A 17,402-nucleotide genomic window follows, 5' to 3' on the forward strand; every position below is an offset into this window, starting at 1 on the left:
TGGCCCTCCAACTCATGGTGGGTCCCTCTCCAGTGTATTTTTAAGGGTCTGGAGCGCCCTCCCCATCCTCTCCTGAGCCCAGAAAATTGAGCTCATGGATGGCATCCTGGGAGTCGTCCTTCCTACTCGTCCTCATCAGGCTTTTGGGGACAGCTTCATGCACTGCTTCTGCTGCTGCACACTGTCCAGCTCATGGTTCTCACGGTCGTCCATGTCCTCACAATTCTACAGAAAGGGAATCAGCTCTAGCACCCAGCCACCAAAGCACTCTGCCATCTTTGACTGCCACATTCCTTTTGGTCTATTCCTGCATCTTTCACCAGCAGCAACTTGCCGCCGTGGAGCCCTCCAGGGGCCAGCATGGCCCTGTGGCCCCCATTCGCTGGACTCTGCGGCCCCGCTGAGCTCCAACCAGTGGCCCAGTAGGGGCTGCACGCGCCTGGACCACACGCTCATGATGGTGCCTGTGTGGAGTGCACCTCTTCCAGATACCTGTCGGAGAAGCTGCTGCCCGTCCTACCACACCAGTGGGCTGTTCTCCAGTGCGACCAATTCCACGGGGCCATTGGACACTTGTGACAGTTCTGGTTTCTTCTCCCCGTGGCTCAGGTCTGTACTAAACTCTATCCTATTTGGCCCTTTCCTGCTTCAGCGCACATTTTAACATCTTGACCCACAGCACTGGGTCTATCTGGACATTCCTTTGCCCTTTCCCTTCTTCCAGGGAGCAAGGTCACCTGAGCCTGCAAGGGGGCGCTTTCCGCGTGGGAGCGGGCTTTCCTCGCTCCGACTCTTGGCTGGATAAAGGATGGATCCAGTGCGAGCACCAGGTCTCCGGGCTTCCGGGCTGCCTCCGCTTCCGCCTCTTCCTCCACCTCCCTTACCCGCTGGGCCCCGGGACGGGGGCGGGAGGCCAGAGCCACTCGGTCAGACCAGCCCCCGCCAGAGCCAAGAGAATGGCGGGAGCTGGCGGCCGCCACGTGGGGGCCAATCCCTGCTGTGTCACGGAGGCTTGGACGGCCCGCGCGCCTGCTGTCGGCATTAGCTATCCGTTAATGAGCAGCCACATGGCCCAGGCTGTGTGCCCAGTGCTCTACGGACCTCTCTCAACTGACAACAAATCCTCCTAGGTGAGTGCTGGTTTTGTTCCAATGCTGCAGATGAGGAAACGGAGGCACGGTTGCCCCTACAGAAATCGTGAAGGCTCATCTTCACCCTGATAGCTTGGAGCCATCCCGTTTCACGGTGAAGAGCTTTACTCCTCCGGGTTTCTCTTGGCTTGCAGAGAAGTGAGTAAACTGTCCTCTGGATCCATTGACCCTTGAGGGGCAGTGGGGTGTGGAAGGGAGAAAGCGACTCTGGTTCTGTGACACGGAGCAAGGAGGCTGGGTGGTGTATTCCAATTTAGCTTGGGGCTCCTGGTCTCCTAAACTATGTAAACTGAAACACATCACACTGTGAGATATAATTTACTCCTGCGCCGCTCTCCAGACCTCCATCTGGCTCATGAGAGTGATTCATATTCCTTGTATTTAAATATTTCACCCTTCTTCTGTGCCAACTAGTACTCCTGACTTCAGTTTATTGCGGGCCTTCACACTTTCCCTTGTCTGTGCATTCTTAAGCATTCTCTCAATGACTAGCAGTGAAGGAATCATGCCCAAATCATGGCCCCCTTATCCTTTTCTTTCTCTTATGGCTACAGAAGAGGCTTGGATACAATTGTATTTTATCCATTTTACCCTATTATAGGAATTCTTTATCTAGTGGCCAGAATATTAATATTTGCATAAAAACATGTTTCTCTTCTATGGGCAGTGTGGGAAAACACTATTATGTTCCTTAGTAATGTGCATCCCGACACAGATAAGAAGAAACCTGGCTAAGGTATTCAATGAAGAGATCTTCTAACTTGGTCTTCCCACTGGGTAACCAGAATCTTAAACATAATCACCCATCATCTTAACATATACATGTTACTGTTATTCAGGTATGGCAAAACCAAAAGATCAGGAGAAAAGTGCTGTAGAAAAAAGTTTGTATACTCACAGTTCCCAAAAGGAGGGGGCATACCATGCCATGGTGGGGGGGGGGCACATAGGGAGGCACCAGATTTGGTCAGAAGGCAAAGGGGTCAAGGGGAAGATGTGGGGAATAGCCTTTATTGTAGCTTCCATGGCAAGGAACTGGGAGACAGGGTAAATAGGTTTAGGATTGACAGGTTTTAAATAATATCATCAGGTTCTGGGGCATAGGATGGTGCTGGTTGTCTGTTACCTGACCGTGGGGTGATTAGAGCAGAGGATAGTGACTCTGAGTATGAGAGCCCACTAAAAGATATGGCTGAGGGCTGTGGGCGCTAAAGTGGCTGGTTTGCATGTGAAGGGTTTGCTCACAGGCAAGTTGTTTGCTATCTTGAGGAGTTATCTCTAGGGGTACTCCCTCTGAGGTCAGCAAGGTCCCAAGATATCAAACTGTCAGAAAATATATGGCATGGCTAGTATGGTTAATATGCCAACTGAGTGAGGTCAATCTGATACAGACATTAATACTCTCAGAGTATTAATTAGAGTCTTAGAAAATTATTAGAAGTCCATTAATCCAACCCTTAATAAAGATCACAAAAGAAGTAATTGAGGGCACCTGGGTGGCTCAGTCAGTAGAGTGTCTGACTTTGGCTCAGGTCATGGTCTCACAGTTTGTGAGTTCAAGCCCCACATGGGCTCGCTGCTGTCAGCCTGTCAGTGCAGAGCCTACTTCAGATCCTCTGTTCCCCTCTATCTGCCCTTCCCCTGTTTACAGTCTCCCTCCAAAAAAAGAAGAGATGGTAGCAGATCATTAAAGACATGGTTTAAAAAAAAAAAAGTAATTGAGAATAACTTAATGAAGACCATTTGAAATAAGAACTGTAAACAAATTAAATTAGTTTGGATATAGTTCTTCACTACAAGCTATGAATACTATTTTCTGTGGTATTTATACTAACTTCCACTTTTACCTCACCGGGAATCTCTAGAACCCTTCGCAGCATGGCTAAGGGAAGCTTTTGGGTTTGGTCTCCTCTACTTCAGTCCTGATAGCTCCTCATCTGCTGGCCATCTCTTTTAGGATTCCTTTCAATCTGTTGGAATGGCTATTTCTTTATATTTCTTATAACTAATTACAGGTTTTTTCATTCTCTTGATCTGTAACCATTGGAATCTTAGATTTTAGGAAGGCATATGTTCTCCAATTGTATTTCTACACCTTTATCAATCTGCTATTAATCTTTTAAAAATTTCAAAAGTTTTTTTTATGAAAAGCCTATTGACCATTAACTACCTGAAAATTTTGCTGATAGGCAGAGTGACAGAATCCCTCTGGTTTGTGTTCTAAGCAGTTTTTATCTAATACTTGGTCATGAAATAAATAACATTTTCTTCTATTAGCTTTCAAGTTTTACCTTTCATCTTTAGGATTAATCCACTCGAAGTCTACCTTATATGATCTGCTTCCCTATGATCCACGTAGACTCACTTCACCTGTGCTGAGCTCTGCTACTATGTGGAGGGTTTAATGTGTTTTCACAAGGGGAGGGGCTTTTGTTGGGGTGTTATGTGTTCCCCCAAATTGAACTCCATATTCAAATTCCATTTCTGCCATTTACTAAATGTCTGACATTCACAAAGTTAACTTAATCTTCATAAGCCTGTTCATTCCTTGGTAAAGTGAGTTCATAATAATACCCTATAAGGTTGTTGTGAAGATAAATGAGATAATGCATATAATGCATTTACTACAAAACCTGATAACATCATAAATGGTCAATAATGGTTGTAATTAGTATCACAGATATCCTAACATGGCTCTTCTGGAAGCTTTCTGCATTTAAGTAACTTTTGTAAATGATTGTTTTCGTTCACCGTGTTGATTTACTAGTTAACTCTCATTTGTAACTTTATTTCTAAGTGTCACCACCATGTACCAACTACGGGACCTAGAATGCAAAAGCCCTTATAGACACTCCTAAGTTTTCTCTAATTGGAGGTGTTATAAATTCCTATACGTCAGAATCTCTAATGGACATGGCTGCATTATAACCATGAGCCCTTCTTCTTTTAAACAACAACAAAAAATTAAAATTGTTTTATGACAGAATTGGTATAAAAACAATATAATCAAAAAACAAATCAAACAATTTATTATTTTTACGTATTCACTATTATTGTGTTCATGTTTTCTTCTGATTTTAAAAGAATTAAAATTAAAACATTTTAGTTTTAAAACATTTTCATGACCCCCTAAAGGTATTATGAACCCTAGTGTCTATTGTGTGTAAAGGATGAGTCAGCCCTGATTTAACCTTGGACTCCAGATGACAGTGAAAGTCAAGGAGCCCCAGTGATACTGTTTCCTCAAATGCAGCTAAAGATAGTGCTATAGCTGTTTCGTTAATAGGGTTAATAAAGCTATTACTAAAATAATTTTTGTCGTGAAATATTTTAGAATAACAAAATGTCATACCGCCTTGAGACCACTTACTTGAAGACCCATTGTTCATAAGTGAAGATTAAGACTCCATGTCAGAGTGTTCAGTTTGGATCCAGAGTGGGAGCTAGCACCCAGTTCTACTGATTACCAGGCAGTATTTTTTTTCTACCACACTATCCATTACTCTCTAAGGCTTTATTTGAGCTTGGTTTTTAATTCAAAGTCGTGTTTCCTGGATCCTTCCCTATAAGAATTTTTGTGTTCTGGGTTTATAATACTTACAGTAGAGAGGAATACCGTTTCCTTCTGCTTGTGACTTTGTTTGGAACAGTTTGGTCAGAGCCACTTTTCACCTCTGTCTTGTCTCAAAATCCCTCCAGGGCACCTCTGCCCCAGGGAGGTGAATTGTCTAGTCACAGCAGCCTTGGGAGAGGGCTCCTTTAGATAATTACTTCTCTGTGAACTGAAGTCTCAAGGTCAGGGAGCAAAGTGGGGGAAATGGGTGCTAAGATTTGTCAGGTGCTTGTTATAAGACAAGATCCTCACTGCGTGTTGTATATCTACTCTATCTTTTAATCTGGAAAGTAATTATTAATATCTTGTATCTTGAATCCTACCAATTGCTAAGTGACTCAAACAACTAGGGAAGTCTAAACATAATTGGTCTCCTCATATCCTGGCTCTCTTAGATACTGTTTATTTTGAGTCATACTTTTAGAGTGAATTCCAATACTAACTCAGTCTTTGGGGTTGTAGATTCAAGCTTCTTCATGTAATAGAATATTATACTCTCTGTCAGAATGTTCCAAGTGACCTGATAATTATGACTCCAGCTTTGCTATAACACACAGGTTAATTATATCCTTGTGACCATGCCAAAAGTGTGGCTTCATTTCCCAAGGGATTGTTTATCTCTAGTGATTAAATTAAGTATCCATCTACATTTCTGAGAAATGCTCCAGCACTATTTTGAAGCCTTCCTAATCTAGCTAGATTAATCCTCTTTTGTACAAACCATCAATATTTCCATAGGATAGTTTCCATATGGATCATTCCCATGTCAACATATTAAAACAGTATTTAAGATGAAATATTTAGCCTAAATGGAGAGGTATTAAAAACAAAGACCAGCTGTTGTGTCTATGTACTTGGTAAAACAAACAAACAAACAAACAAAAAACAGCTGGAATCAATATAGCATTTGGACACATGGCTGAAGATGTGCTTTGTGCGAGGAATGTGCCCTTGAGGGAAATGAACCTTTGCATTTGCGTGCAACTGAAGTGGAAAATAGGGGAGAACCTTGAAAGCCAGGGACTATCTTCAGTTATATTACTTAGTGAAGAGTGAAAGCCTTAAACATTATTGATTATAAGACAGCCATGATAAAACAATAGCATTTTAATTAAATCCTGCATGCTGGCAGTGAAGGCCCAGTCCCAACTTTGTGCTAAATTTTAGGAACCGAGTATTAATAGAACCTCTTAAGGTATCTAAGTGGCCTGCACATACTAGATCTGTGCTATCGAAGATGGTAGCACTAGCCAGTCATGACTATTTAAATTTAAATTAATTTCAATAAAATACAGTTCAATATTCAGGTCCTGGTCTCAGTAGGCACATTTCAAGAGCTCAGTAGTCACATGTGACTAGTTGCCACTGTATTGAATAGTGCAGATATAGAACATTTCCATCATTGCAGAAAGTTTCTGTAGCCAACCCTGTAGTAGACATTCAATAAATACACGTTGAATGAATGAATGAAGGAATGAATGAATGCCCAAAATTTGAAAGGAGAGAAAGGTACTGCTCTTGTAAAAAGTTGAACCATTCTTCTTAAAAGAAGACATTATATGGGGCGCCTGAGGGCCTCAGTGGATTAAACATCCAGCTTGGGCTCAGGTCATGATCTCACTGTTGGTGAGTTAGAGCTCCACATCCAGCTCTCTGGTGTCAGCACTTTGGATTCTCTGACTCCCCGTCTCCCGCCACCCCCCCTCCCTCCCACATGCAGACTCACTCTCTCTCTCTCTCTCTCAAAAGCAAACAAATATTTTTTAAAAAGCATAATGCTTTAAGAAAAAAGACATAGTATTTATTTGGGGATAGTGGAGAGTGGCAAAGGGGTAGAATGACTTTTTAAGAAGCACAATGTCCAGTTCCATTGGCATAGCTTAGATTTCTATGACAAACTACTTGTCTAAAACCTTCAGTGAAGTGTGTTCTGTTCATGAAGACTTGTGTCTCAGCAAAGGGGCTTTATTTCATAGGGAGGTCAGCATGGTATAGAACAGAGACTAGACATAAGGAAGAAGGGACAAGAAGTGGGTGGTGCCATATGTACACCAGGAACAGACAGGAACCTTAGGGACAAATTTGAAATTCCATAGGCCAAGAAACCAGGCTTAAGTAAATTTTACCTCTAATTAAAGTAACCTGATGATGTCTAGGTTGCCTTTGAATATACCATATCAGGAGTTGGCAGGCCAACTCTGGCCTACCATCTGTGTTTGTAAAGCCTACCAGCTAAGAATGGTTTGTACACTTTTCAGTGGTTGTTAAAAAAAATCAAAAGAATAATATGAACACATGACACAGAAAATGTTATCTAATTCAGATTTCAGCATTCATAAAAAATTTTGTTAGAACACAGCCACCTCATTCATTTACATATTGTCTATTGCTGATTTTGTACTACAACGGCAGAGTTGAGTGTTCCGACAGATACCAAATGGTCTGCAAAGCTAAAAATACTTATGCTCTGGCTTTTTATAGAAAAAGTGTCCAATCCCTGTACTATGTCATCAATATGGTGAGAGAAGGGATCTATATACCGGATATTACAAAACATCCAGGTCAAAAATGGGCTTCACTAAAGTATGGCTGCCTCATGGGGAACCATGACAAAAGGAGAGGTTTTAGAAGATCAGGGATAATGAGAGGAGTAGAGAACTACTTAACAGGAAGAAAACCTCTACATCAAATGTAAATGGCTACATTTTTATTGCTGATGACAGCAGGAAATTGGACATATAAAAAGAAAACTGAAAACTGTTTGACTTAAAGCAGTCAATTATCTAACCTTTCTGAGGATCAGTTCACCATCAGGCAAGTCCATTGGTGATACAGAATAGTCCAGCACCAGATGGTTCAGCAAATGCTATTTAGTGTTTCCTATAGGAAGGCCCTGTGCTAAAGTAAATGTGGAGTAAGGATGGGAACCCTAAGTTTTGGCCCTTATTCTCCAAAAAATACATAATATCCTTGGGGAGGTAAGGAAAAATATTGGATTATTGGTTATAAATGTGGCAAATGAGAAATTCTGGAAATAAGTTATAGAACCATTCAGAAAGGGATGAGCTAAAGTCATCAGAAGTCAAGAAAGACATCCTAAGAAGGAAGGAAAGAATTGGGTTGGAGCTTAAAGGCTGATTGGGGGGAGGGGTGGGCAGAAAGGGATTTCCAGATGGGGAAGTGGACAAGCAATGGCTGGGCATTAGGTGGGAGAAAGATGGCCTCTTTTGATTTCTCCAAAAGAGAAGAGATCAGTTAGGTTGAAGCAGGTGAATATGATGAGGAGAAGCTGGAGATAAAGAGCAAAAGGGGAAGGACTGGGATCTGGAGAGGTTTTTGAAAGCCAGGATAAAGAGTTTCCCAGATTGACAATGAGAAACACAGTGTGTTTCTATAAAGAGAAGAGGGAAGAAATTGGTATTTGTCAAAGCAACAGCACAGGGGAAAATTATGTGAATACAAAGAAATCAGACAAGTCTGATGATATTCCAGTAAGAAAGAGAAGAGCAGTAAGAAATAGTGTACACCTTAGAGCTTACAAGATAGGAAAGGAATTATCCTAACAGATACATCATCTAGAGCTTCCAAGGACAAAATATAACAAGAGTCCAAGAATAAAGATGGAAATTGTGCAGCCAGCTCTGTGAATTTAGGCGTGTCATGGAATAACCAACTGCTGGCCACACAGCTAATGGCTTTACTTACACAAAGATCTGGTGAACTTCTTTGAAAAGATAATGAGCATTGGCACAGACAACTGGCTCCTTAAAAAGTGCTCTAAACAACTGAGGAAACACAGATGTCCCTTACTTTTCGGAGCAAAGAATCAGAATAAAAAAAGGAAAGTGGTTCAAGAGCAAAGGATTCAGAGAATATTTGCTAACACTATCAAGCCTCAATGGGGGATGAGAGACAGTCTAAGTGGAGCCCTGAGTAATATCATTATAGCCTTTCCAGGACTTCTCTGCAAATTCCTGAAGAGAAGGCAGTGGGGAAAAGTGAATCAAATAAAATATCTTTACTACTGGGGACACTGCCAAAAATACATAGCACAGTCACCTTTTTTTCCCCCCTAACTTCTTTCTTGACTATTTCAGTGTGGCAACAGTGAGAGTAAACTAGTGGCCATGACACTGACCTCTGCAGCTAATAGGTGAGCACATCCTCCTTGATAATGCTGAGAAACAGTGAGCAGAGCCATAGAGCTTGGAGAATACCATCCTAAGGGATGCTCAGTGCTCCTATGAAAGTCCATGACCCCTTGTCTGTGATGATGATCAAAGGAACCAAAGGACTTCCATTGCAGAGACTGCACTAAAATGGCTAATAGCAGATGCTATCTTTATATTGCCCTTAAGTACCAAGATATTTATAATTCTGACTGGTGACCAATCCTAAAAATCTTGACTCATACAATAAAATAAAATTATTTTTAAGAAATTGAACAAGAATAATTTTTGTTGGTTTTACCAGCAGACGTAGCATCGTGTATGGTTTTTACTAGGACTCACTGATTCCCAGTGGTGACGCACTGAAGAAAACTTTTACTGCCACATCAGTGAGCCTTGATCTGAGCAAATTAAATGGGCTTGGAATGAATAACTGAAAGGCAAGATGTGTCTAAAATGGAGGTTCTTGTCAAAACTGAACATAAACATACTTATTGTTTGAGTGAGAATAAAGTGACTGGAAACAATAAATAAGTAAAAACTGTTGCACAATTAAGATGGCTTCTTGTAGGTATGAAACTGAAAATAACCTCATTACCACATTGACCTTGCACACTTGAGACAAAGATCTTGTTGAAAACCAAAAAGTTAACAAAAACTTCAAACCACTATTTCTTGGTAAACAGAATTCATTGTTTCCGTGTGTAAGTAAATTTATTGTGGATGGTGAGAAGACATAGACTACATGGTTTTATATTTACACATATCCAATATATTTATGGATATCCCAGCCATCTAAACCTTTAGTTAGTTAAGCCACAACTACATGAATGACTAGAATAAATAGGAATTGACAGCACTGAAATTGAAACGTGTTTATAGACTAACTTCTGTAGAGTGGTTGCACTACTAAATGAACTACATTCTATAAAGAATAAGGATATAATAATCTAACTTTACATGATTTATTTCTGCCAACAGTGAGGGAAGGTAGATGGTTAAACTTAAAAATAAAATGTAACCATGCAACTAGTTTATTGTAAAAGCTCTTCCATTTTCCATCAAAAAAATAACTTCTGGATTAAATTCTTCCCACTATATTTTGATGTAATTCTTAGGCAATTAGAATTAGATTATAAAAACTCTAGGAAACTCTCCCAAAGTAAATAAAAAACAAAACTTCAAAAGAAACCACAAATTGCTAGCTCAGAAAAAATTATCTGTGCATCTTTCTGATGAAAATAAAGCACATTTAAATATCCAGTTTATTTAAAAGGTTATTTAAAAATCACAAAGTTCAGGCAGTTCCTGCAGTGAATACTAATAAGTGGTGAATAGTTTTTTTGGTGCCTAATCCAATTCCATAAATTCAACAATGGTGCAATGTCAAAATAAAGGAATATTTTACTTGTCTACTGGGAGCACCACTTTCTGAACCTTAATTAGCAGGTGATGCATAAAACATTTTTTGCCAACTAGCCTAACATATTGGAGTTGAGATACTGTCCAGGGAATATACATTGAAGTGAAAAGAACTTATTTTGGGTAATAATTATTTTTGATAATTAAATGGTTCTCCCTTCTCTGCTTAGAATTGAATTACTCTAAGACAAACGCTCTTTAATTTAAAGCAGGAAACCAGGAAAATGAAGGTAAAGACAGTAAAATTCACTGTTTGTGGGGTGAAGATATGCTTGTAGATAGGATATTAACCTAAAGTTTATAAACACTCACTTTAGCCAGGAAAAACAAAACAAAAGAAAACAAAAAAAAAAATGGAACACCATCTTTCCTTTCAAGTACCAGGTGTTTTGAACACACCTGGCACAGCTGCCAAACACACACTAGATGGCGGAGGACAGTGTAGCAATCTGGCCAGCCGGTGTGATGGCCTTCCACACAGCCTGGGAGCCTCCCCCTGCGGCTCTGGGAGAGCTGTGTCTGTAAGCCCAGAAGGCGCCATCTTTGAGCATCAGTGTGACAGTTACACAACCCCAACATAAAGCTTTGTTCTTTTGGGGGAACAAGTTGTTTTTATTTAGTTGAACTAATTGAGATTTTCTTCTGTTCAGGGGTTGAATCAAATATTATGGAGCCAAGAGCTCATACAAAATTAGGTATGAAAGTAAACATTGCTTCAAGTAAGGGAAAATACCCACATAAAATACAAATTTTTAAAAATTTATTAATACCAACATTCCCAAATCCAAAAGAAAAGCATATATCTTGTAATTAAATGTCTAACACTTATCTGTAATACCTTTTCTTACATTTTTGGTTGTATGTTCTTTGATCACTTCTTTATATGAAAATTATTTTTTTACTTCAACTGTCTGTAGAAAAATTAGAAATAATTCACTCTTTCTTCTGGCATCATTGTTTGAAGTTTAAAAAAAATTATAGTTTAGAAAAGCTTTTTCTAACTATATAACTCATTGTTAATGGCCTACATATTTTTAGAAAATTTCTAGCAAATTTCTTTCATATATATGTTGTAGGATTTTAGGGCATTTCAGATTTTTTTATGCAGTGAGTGACAATCTTAAATATTGTTTGAAGTGATAACCCTCAGTTATGTGGGTCATTTTGTCTGGAACCAGTAGCCTGTATCGAAATTGCTAAAACTACATCTGATATGTTAGGATGCATAAAATACATAATCCATGTACAGATATCCTCATTAATCTGTTATAGGTTTGTACTTCCAAATATAGGAATTCAGTTACATTTCATTTTGTATAATTCCCATCAAAAAACTGAAAAAAGTGTATGGTGCTTTTATAACTATGTGTGTTATTTGTTGCCTACATTCCTGACCAGAAAGAACTTCTCTTTTGGTGAGGTATCAGTGAGAACTGAATCCTCTGTATGCTGTGTTCCACACTGACGATAGGAAGAAATTTCCCCAGACCAGTTTATGGCTCTTTACATCACAAACCTTATTTTTGATTCTGTGCCCATCTGCTTCAATAGCATCTATAGTAGGACATGTTTATAGCATGATTCCACCTCTGGTCCTGCATCAGTGTGCTGTGATGCAGTGAATCAGCACAGTGGGAAGTAGGAGTGTTCTTGGGGCTCATCCCACACCAAGCCAGCTAGCAGTAACTTCCCCAGAAAAAGAAGTGACTGCCAACCACACAAATATTTCTCAAACTAAATGTATCCCCAACTCAGCTTCCCCTTAGCCATATTTTAGCCTCTCACCCATCTGATAAACTTGACACAAGAGTGACAGAGAGTGTGTCAGAAGAGAAAGAGACAGCAGTCTTGGCCAGCCTTATGGTTACTTGTATACAAATATATGATGATATGGGAGCACATTGCTAGGACACCTACCCATCACCTTGAACAAGGGGTGTGCAAATGAAAGGCCCCAACACTTGTGACAAAATTTACCTCTGCAGTTATTGGAAGATCCAACCACAGGCCTCTTGGTTCTCTAGAAGGAGACTTACTAGCCAGTCTCTCCTCAAGCCTGAGGTAGTGAAGCTGAGACTAGGTCTGAGGAGCTTTCCCCGAAGGTGTTCTAAGCTAACATCCATGTGTACTTCTATCCAGAGTTAGTGTGGGACCAACTCTGAAAGAGTAAACATCATTTAGTAACTTGAAACTGAGAATGCCAGCTAGTGGGAGGGCAGATAAAGTTATCACATTGCTGTTGGAAGAAGCATGTTCGTGTCCAAGTAGAAAAAGCTGTAGCACTCTGCGTGTTTTCTGACCAGTTATTTCAGTATCTCTAGCCTTTCACATGACAGAGAACTAAACGTCCATGTTGTTTAAGCCACCATATCTTCATCTGTAGTTTCAGTCCAAACTATTCTTAATGGAGATAAGGTAGTATCGGGATTACCTAGAGAGCTTTCCTGAGTTATTCCTTCCTTCATTCTGCTGTCTTCCAGCGCAGGACAATTGCTTAATAATTTAGTAATAAACAATTTTATTATTTCCCGTGATTCTGTGGGGTGGATCAGCTTGGCTGGGAGGTTCTGTCCACACAGTGCCATTTGGGATTACATAGGTGGCTGCATGAGCCAGGTACTCAGCTGGGGCTGGAACACCCGAGAACACCCAAGATGCCTTCACTCACGTGTCCCACAACCTCGGCTGAGTGCTCGCTGCGTCTCACCAGGTGTTCGGTCATTACTCAGTAGTGTAGCCTAAGTTTCTGTACACAGTATCTAGAGCCCACTAGAGCAAAGTAGAAATTGACAGGACTTGTAGAGTGTAGGCCCGGAGCTAGTGCAGACTTGTCCCCTGCATTGTGCTGGGCGCGGCGAGTCATTAGGCCAGCCTAGAGACGTAAAGGCAGCAGAAATGGATTCTACCTCTTGATGGGACAAGTGGTCTGGAGGTAGAGGATGAAAAATGTGTGGGTTGCCATTTTTGTAGACAGTCTCCATACAGAGAGATGGATAGAAAAGTAAGATGACTCGTAAAAGGACAAAAGAGCAGGATGGAGTAGAATGCAATGCCTCTGTCAGATTTAGCCATTCCGTCTGTTCAGTCACTTCACCCATTTAATCACTTGACCCCATAGAAAACTGATATGCTGGGAAGAAGGTTGCTCCCTGCTTTCCTAGACTGGGCCCTCAGGATGGGGCAACATGGGGACCATGTTCCAAGATCGAGCTTTTGGAGTACAAGTCCCCACACTAAAGTTTTTCAGCGTATGCTGGGCTGAGCCGATTCACTGAAATAAGCACACTGCACACAAATACACATACACATGTGACAGATTGTCAGCTTATTCATTTTAAATTGGAAAAGAGCTGCTGAGTATTCCAGAATATTGTGTTTTCTGATCTGTACATTTTTCCCTAGAAGTTGGACAATCTCCTTGGGAAGCCAAATTGTTTCTGGAGGTTGCATAATGAGGATTAGAATCAGAATGGAGGAGTTAGATTATCTGAATATGGTGTCCTCTTCTATGAGGCTTGAAGGAGGTGGCTGCTAAGTGGGCAGTCAGCTAGACTGCTGGTGCCCTGGCTAAATGAAATCCATACTCTGTGTACAACCTTTGAACCAAGAATGAAAGTGTTTTAAAGAAAAGCAAAGAAATACACAACAGAGACCATAAGTGACTAGTAAAGCTTAAGATATTTACTATCTGGCCTTTTGCAGAAAAAGCATACTGAGCCCTGAGCTAGATAGTGAATTACTTGGCAGAACGTGTTCTCTATTTCTCCTAGAACAGGGTTTACAAATTGCATGTCACAGTCCAATAGGGGGCTGTGAAACTAAGTCACTGGGTAGAAGTTGTTGAAGTCCTAACCCCCAGTACTTCACTGTGTGGCTGTATTTGGAGACAGAACTTTTAAAGAGGTAATTAAGTTAGTATGACCATTAGGGTTGGTCCAACCCAATATGCCCCTTATAAGAGGAAATTTGGATACAGACATGTGTGGAGGAAAGACCATGTGAGGACACACAGAGAAGACAGTCATCTACAAGCCAGAAGAAAGGCCTCAGAGGATATCAGCCCTGCTGACACCTCCACGTGAGACTTTTAGCCTTCAGAGCTGTGAGAAGACAAATTTCTGATGTTTTAGCCACCTAGTCTGTGATACTTTGTTGTGGCAGCCCCGGAAAACTGCTACGCAGGAATTTTAGAAATATGTAATAGACTGAACGGAAAGTGTCAGGGAGCACTGTACATTGAAAGAGTAAATGTTGTTTAATATAGTTTTATTATAATTATATGGTGTGTGTGTGTGTGTGTATTGGGGGTGTATTTCCCAATGTATTTCTCAATACATGGCTCATGGTCAGAAAGTTTGAGAGCTACTGCCTTAGAATATAGTAGGTACTCAGTGTGTTTGCTGAACAATAACTTGCATCATCCTATCAGGGTCCTATCTGGGGCTCACTGACATTTTTGCTTTTTTTCTTTCTCTGTGAGAACTCATCTCTTTTCTTTTCTTCTGGTATCGTATTGTGATCACTTAGGCTATGATCTTTTACACTGTCACGTCCCCTGAGTCTACCTTAAATCAAATTATGCTATTCACAAAGTCTTATTGCTTCTTGATTTGTGTGCCTTCTGATCATTTTCAGAACATCTCCAAGTGGCTAATTTCACTCATTAGTGGGGTTGTAGCAGATACCTGTTTTTTTCATCTGACCAGCATGGCTATTGACAAGTGGCCTAGGCCCCCAACTTTTCTTATTCGGAGCCATCTCTCCATACTCCATATGGTTCCGGTAGGCTGTTCTGTAGGGTGGATATGTGACCTATACTGACCAAGGTCTTCCCTGATATTTGACATATGGTTCTTAGTTGTAAGGACTATGAGGACCCAGAGCTGTTTTTCCTTCAGCAAGGAAGACACTCTGTGAAATGAAGCCAGACATAGACTCAAGCAGAGAGTTGGAGAGAAAGAGCCCTGGCAACATGGCTGGAGTCCCAAGATCCAGCCATGCCTAACGTGTTTTCAGTTCTTCAGTCAGTGTTCTGTTATCACTGCTTGACTTTAACAAAATGGGCTGGTCCTATTTGCTTTATATCCCAGTTATCCTTGGGCTATAGTTGGCTCCAAGTGCCAGTTACGTGGGCTGATAATAAACACCAGGTTACCCATTGAGGAGCACTGATAATAAATGCAGACTTAAGATGATGAAATCTGAATTCAGTACTGAGTGAATTCAGTTATGTACACTAGGCAAGTAGAAAGAAGACCTGTAAACTGGGGAAGACGACGGTAAACAAATGGTGGGAAGTGAAAGAAGACCACGTATGGGAGGTCCTCCTGTATGGCCAACAAATGAACCAAACTGGCGCTTGAAAAAATCTTTCAGATTTATGATGTTTTGGTCAGAGGAGGAAATTATTGTCTGTAATAATTCAGTAAAAATAAAGACTCCTACAAAGATAGCAGTGACTCTCATTTTTAGATTTAATTACTTCTAAAAAAACACGAAAATTATGGAAACAAAAGTGTAGCTTCAAAATCAAGCTTTAATGAGCTATTCTAGAAGAGAAGGTAGTCACCCACATGTCTGAGGATCTGCCATTCATCTATGTAGGTGTCTCCCTATGGGCTTTGATTCCTGAGTAGAATAGATCCTCAGAAGCATACACTCTTGACAACGCTAAATAAATTACCATGATAAAAAAACATCTCTGTAACTTATGGGCTGTGAAGCATTAAGAAAGTACAACAACTGGTTGAAGCCCACGTGTGTAGCATGTCTGGCCAGCTGAGAAGATATTAGTTATACAAAGACAATGGACAGGTTTAACACCGTGCACTTAATGAGACAGCACAAAATTGAAGACACTCTTAATGACCACAGTTTAAAATAGTCACTACTGTCTCCATCACTTATTTCCAACTTTCTTCTCTGTTTTCCTTCTGTAAAAATCTCCATAGAGCCTCTAACACCTCTGATCTTCATTTTCTCGATTTTATTTCTTCTCCCTGGGTTCCTTGTGCTTCAACTGGCTTTTATAAGATTTCTGCTGAAGCATTCTCCTTTTCAAGTGGCTTGCCTGCTTCTGTAAGAGTCCTTCAAATCATACCTACTACTACAAGTCCACTTGCTTCAACTTAAGATTTTTTTCTTTAGTAACTCTCTATACTCATTCACTGGTCCTATTCCATTTCTACTATCTCTCAATTTCAGCCATTCTTGCCCACATTTGTTTGGCATATAAATTACTCGGGAGCTCACCCAAAATGTTGCAGAATGTCACATCCCAGAATGTGTTTTAGTTTGCTTGACTTTTAATTGAGACTATTCTCTCTCTCAGCTTTCCATTCGGTATTTCCCACTGGTTTTCCTACTTCTCAGGGTGGTCATTCATTTTCTGTTCTCCAGGACTTCCTGAGCTGTCTCATCCCAGCCACTGTGCTGTTCAATGGTGAATTTAATCACCTGGGTGTTTCACCATCTCAAACCTAGTGTCCAAAAGCAGCCTCATTATTTCCCCTATTTTAGTTAATTGCATCCATCAACCAAGCCAGAAAATGTGGGTATCACCCTTCACTCCCTCTCCTCAACAGCTACTGAGACCTCTCCATGGCCCTGACCCCAGTTCTAGTCCTTATCAACCCTGAATTAACTTTCTAATTGGTCTCCACCTCTATTCCCCAGATCACCCTTCTTCACAGCCCGTCTTCTTCTCTCACTACCAACTCTGTGATTTTATAAAAATCAAAACATGACACTTTGACATTCTTGCTTTAAATCTTTCAGTGCCTTCTAATATCTATAGCAGTGCTTCTCAAACCTCAGTGTAACACTGAATCATGCAGGAGTTCGTTACAGTGTGATTTGGACTAGGGTTGGGGTGTGGCAGGCTCCATGTGTTGCTGCTGCTCCTTGGACCACACTGAGTAGTAAGAGTTCCACATTCATGTCCAAATCTCACAGCCCCTGGTAGTCTGGTCCCTGCTTACCATTGCAACTGGAATTCCTGACATTGCAGGGAAAACACCATGATCCCTCAGTCACTCCAAACCTTCA

General features: G+C 40.7%; 1 protein-coding gene across 9 annotated transcripts in view; it reads left to right on the plus strand.

Annotated features, from left to right (window-relative positions):
* Nucleotides 1–49: 49 nt before the first annotated feature.
* Nucleotides 50–17,402, plus strand: part of LOC144220120 (uncharacterized) — a 54,394-nt gene continuing 37,041 nt past the window's right edge. For 4 of the 9 annotated variants that reach the window (XR_013331627.1, XR_013331629.1, XR_013331631.1 and 1 more), the window contains exons 1-2: nucleotides 50–609; nucleotides 725–1,289. Coding sequence is in view for 1 of the 9 variants with exons in the window: in XM_077750273.1 (XP_077606399.1) it covers nucleotides 95–609; nucleotides 725–1,130 (921 nt within the window). In the remaining 8 variants the exon portion in view is untranslated. The remainder of the gene's footprint in view (nucleotides 610–724; nucleotides 1,290–17,402) is intronic. The other 5 variants (XR_013331628.1, XR_013331632.1, XR_013331633.1 and 2 more) reach the window with 2 other exon arrangements.

This window comes from Crocuta crocuta, unplaced genomic scaffold, assembly GCF_008692635.1.
Source record: "Crocuta crocuta isolate KB4526 unplaced genomic scaffold, BGI_CrCroc_1.0 scaffold9, whole genome shotgun sequence".
NCBI lineage: Eukaryota > Metazoa > Chordata > Mammalia > Carnivora > Hyaenidae > Crocuta > Crocuta crocuta.